The 4,395-nt window shown below is 23.5% G+C and overlaps 1 protein-coding gene across 1 annotated transcript in view; it reads right to left on the bottom strand.

The window, feature by feature from the left end:
• Window positions 1-2,389: 2,389 nt before the first annotated feature.
• Window positions 2,390-4,395, bottom strand: part of LOC106791906 (putative odorant receptor 92a) — a 9,043-nt gene continuing 7,037 nt past the window's right edge. The window contains exon 10 of the mRNA XM_014757916.1: window positions 2,390-2,539. Within this exon, the coding sequence (XP_014613402.1) occupies window positions 2,390-2,539 (150 nt within the window). The remainder of the gene's footprint in view (window positions 2,540-4,395) is intronic.

The raw sequence follows: 4,395 nt of genomic DNA, 5'->3' as shown, positions 1-4,395 counted from the left end.
GATTGCGTTCTGTAAGTTCTTCGTTGAAACGAAATTCTCTCGTTTCATTTCATGTAAAATAAATTTATTATGTTGTTTACACTGTTTTATAATATCATAATATTCCTATAGTATATACAGGAAATTCTTTTTTACATTATTTTTTTCTTTTTTTTTCTATGGAAATTTGACTTACACCACTTTCATAATCAATGGTTACACAATTTCTTTTACCGGTCAATTTTAAATTGGATAAAGCATTGACATTTTTTAAGAAAATAAATACAAATAAGTTATAAATAGAAAGTTTACACTAAATTAAGTATAAATTACGTGATATCTCATTTTTTTTACAAAATGGACTTACACCACTTTCAAAATAAACGGTCCATATATATATATAACAGTGATTAAATATAATAATAGTGAATAATTAAGATAAATACTTATGATCAATTGTGATATGCATACCTGATGTGCAATGATAGGAAATACGTAAACATATATAATACTCATTTGTATCAATCGAGTATTACGACTTTGACGTGGATAAGTACCGTATAAGAATTGAACTAATGGATTCATATATAGAAAGTGTTGTTCGAAGTAGGTTAAACCACTAACTAACATTACGAAAGGTTTTACGTTGACTAAATTGAAGAAAAAAATATAAATCTAAGGCTTAACTTTTTCCCTTTGGATATTTTTTTGTACCATCAATTTATTATAATTAATATAGGGACACGTATATCGGAGAACAGTGACACGATAATAATAGCATCATTATTGTACTTATAGACTGTAACGTTTAAAAAAAATATTTCTCCCTTAAGATAATTTTTTTTTTTAAATCCAATAATATACTTGCGATACTATTGAATTGGAAGTAAATATAAGAAAAAAAAAAACAGGTGGTAAAGTTTCCAGCAATTAAATGAGGGTAGGGGAGAAATTCCCCATTAGTATAATTTTCAAAGACATGCGCAGAACAGTCTGCTCATCGTAATCCTTCTCAGTTGTTGTTCGACCATAACACAGTTCGGTTGGATTAAACGAAGAGTACAATATTTTGTTGATTTTATCGATAAAAATGTTTGTAATATTTCGTATACTGGGTTTTTTAAATATATTAAATAGTTTTTTATATTTCTTTTGATTAAAGTGTATGAAATATAACAATAAGGTTTGTTTAATATATAACGTTCTGTTTTTTTTTCTTTTTTTTTATTATTATTATTATTATTATTATATTCATTTTCTGCTTTACAATTTGTCCGTGGTAAATTAGATAAATTTCTTTATTTATTCAATTTAAGTAACAGATGTAAATGGTAATATTACTATCTCAATGGTAATAGTTTTCTTTTACAATTTTTATGTAGATAAGTCAAAAGAAAAAATGGGTTGCGTTATTATTTAAATTTAATTACATTTTCAAACATTTATGTGTGTTGCAATTCCTGTCATTTATTTTTCAATTATTGTAAAGTATACTTGTTTAAAGAAGGAACAGTATTTGTAAAGAAATGAACAGTGTAAGGTCGTCTAGTTAACATAATCGATAACTAAGCTCATCCGTATGTTTTATACACGTGTGAACGGTTGTTCGTTTACAGGATGTTACAAAATAACCTGTTATAACTACGAACACTGTAATTTTATTATCAACGAGAAATTTGGAATATTTTGTCACTAAATGATCGATAGTGTTTGAAGTATATTTGTATTTGTTTCGAAATAAATAGAAAGAATAAGAAGAATTAATCAATTGTGCAAAAATTTAAATAAATCGTGATTATTAAAATTAGTTTTTCTATTTTTGAATATAAGTTGATAACGTTTCTTTTATTCTTGAAAGAAATGAGATTTTTTTGTGATACGTAATAAAATATTAAATATTTTTATATTATCCTCCCTCCCATATAATTTCAATTAAAGCGTATTGTAATATACCATTGCAAACGAGAACGCTTTTTGGATTACCTAAAATAATAAATTTGTTTTTCTAATATATTATAAAATTTAAACCTAACGTTTTGTAAAAATTGCATTCAACATTTTAAGCAAACGTAATTAATTTCACTTACCCCAGCAAAAGTTTCATGCGATGCGACGAACATACCACCAATCGAAAGTTCAATCGGTTTGTTGCCTCTTGTTATCATAAATAACAATAACTTTTGTGTTTTAATAGAAAAATTATAAAATGGCACTTGACATCTGTGAAAAAAGTAAAACAATTATTTTTATATATATAAATATATATATACACGTACAACTTATAGCTAATAAAATTCAAATTTATATTCAATTAGAATAATAAAATATTTTCTACTTTTTAAGTTCAAATTTATTTTTTTTTAATAATTTATATATAGTAAATAACATTATTTCGAAGTTATAAAATATCTTACAATTCTTCTAAAGCTGCTCTGCTGTAATCAATAACTACTTGACCGATATAAAAATTAATATAAACAGTCATTATAGATCCAACGATTACGACTGAACATTCGAATGTTTTACTTGTATTTTGCAATATGTCGGATAATTGTAAAATCTAAAACAAACTATAATCTAGTGTAATACCAAAAATATATATACCGGAAGATTACCTTTAAATTCTATATCAAATATAATACATACAAGTATATTTATACTTAACACGGTTGTTTTTACTACGTGTACCATTTTCGGTATACCTTGATACTTATTTATATCAAAAATTATATTCTTTCATTGAAAAAAAATCGTAAACATATTAAATATTAAAACGTGTACCGTTTTAAGTACACATGGCATGGTAACGACACTTACAAGCAATTTGACATAGATATATATATTTCGTTAAATAATTTTTAAATATCAACAATATAATATATCGTTAATATTTTACTTACATATAGAAGATCAAAGAAAAGAAATATCATAGAAAATAATGTTCCAATTAAGAAAATTATCTTAGAAAAATAATTTATCAAATCTACGTACCTTAAATCCGAAGAAAATAAAAAAAAAAAAAAAAGAACAAGAAAAGAAAATAAATTAAAAAAGAAATATGTAAATGTAAGACAAAAATAAATAACAACAAAAATATGATTCGATGCTTACTCCGTTATTCTTGTATAACTTTTTATTATTTGAATTATCGATTCGAATTCATCCTGATTTGTTTGAAACTTAATCTTTTTTTTGTATTCTTGTTCGTTTAATATTTGCCGTATTTTGAATCTGCAGAAGGAATATTTGAAAAAATATAATATTTCTATTCTTATGATTGTATAATATACTAGATAGAAAATAAAACAAATTGTCTATTTTTATATATTAAACACGTACATTAAAATGATAAGTTGATTGCATGCGTGTTGTATGAGATACAAATACATTATATAAATTACACAACCTATTATTAATAAGATAAGAATAACTGTTATTTGATAAAATAAAAGACTATAATATAACAGTCCCTTGTTAGAAATGTTAATTACAGGAAATGGTAGGATTAAATTCGTATTATCTAACGAATCAAAAATATTTCTATAAACACTTAAAATACTTGGTATAATTATTGAAATACCGTAGAGAGAAACAAAACCTGAAAAAAAAAAACAAAGAAAAAAATCACGAGAACATATTTAATAGAAAAAAAATATTCTTTATTGTCATAAATATATACTAACCAATTAAAATGGCCGTAAATAATTTATTTAATTTATGTTGCTTTTTTAAAATATGTAATCCATTTTCGTCAAAAATGTGTTTGTAATCGTGTTTGTAATAACCAATCAATTTTCTTACCTTAAAATAGGATTTTTTTACTTTTTTCATTATATTTATAATATTAAAAGATAGAAGTATTTTATAATAAAAATTGTACGAACAGTTGCAAAATGGAAGTAAACAAGTTTGTATATAGAGAGTACACATATACCATTTAATAACCTATGCAACAAATTTAAATTTGATTGCAATTTAACGTCCGTCGTAATGAACTGATAAAACTAAAACAAAACATTTAAAAAGTTGTTTTTTTTTTTACAAATTTCATTAAATTCTACACAAAAAATTGATTTAACCGGTTAACCGTGATTTACGATTATTTTTGACAGAGATATTTTTCAAAGAAGTTGCCACAGTTAACTGGTTTGGATAAAAAAACAAACAAAGCAAATTACAACACATATAAATAATACAATATATTATTATAATTTAAATAATAAAAGTACTATTTTTACCTTATCGTCTCCTCTCTCTCTCTCTCTCTCTCTTATTTGCTATGTATAATTATATTTCACAATTAAATTTGCATCGATGCATGTGCATTAACTTAAAAACAAAATAAAAAAAATAAAAAACTAACATTGCATTACTAATATGTAACGAAAACAATATTTATAATAATAATTATAATAA

Source organism: Polistes canadensis, unplaced genomic scaffold (genome assembly GCF_001313835.1).
Source record: "Polistes canadensis isolate GaletaPanama2010 unplaced genomic scaffold, ASM131383v1 scaffold_352, whole genome shotgun sequence".
Taxonomy (NCBI): domain Eukaryota; kingdom Metazoa; phylum Arthropoda; class Insecta; order Hymenoptera; family Vespidae; genus Polistes; species Polistes canadensis.
The sequence above is the reverse complement of the archived record's forward strand: the minus strand, read 5'-3'. Positions and strand labels throughout refer to the sequence as shown.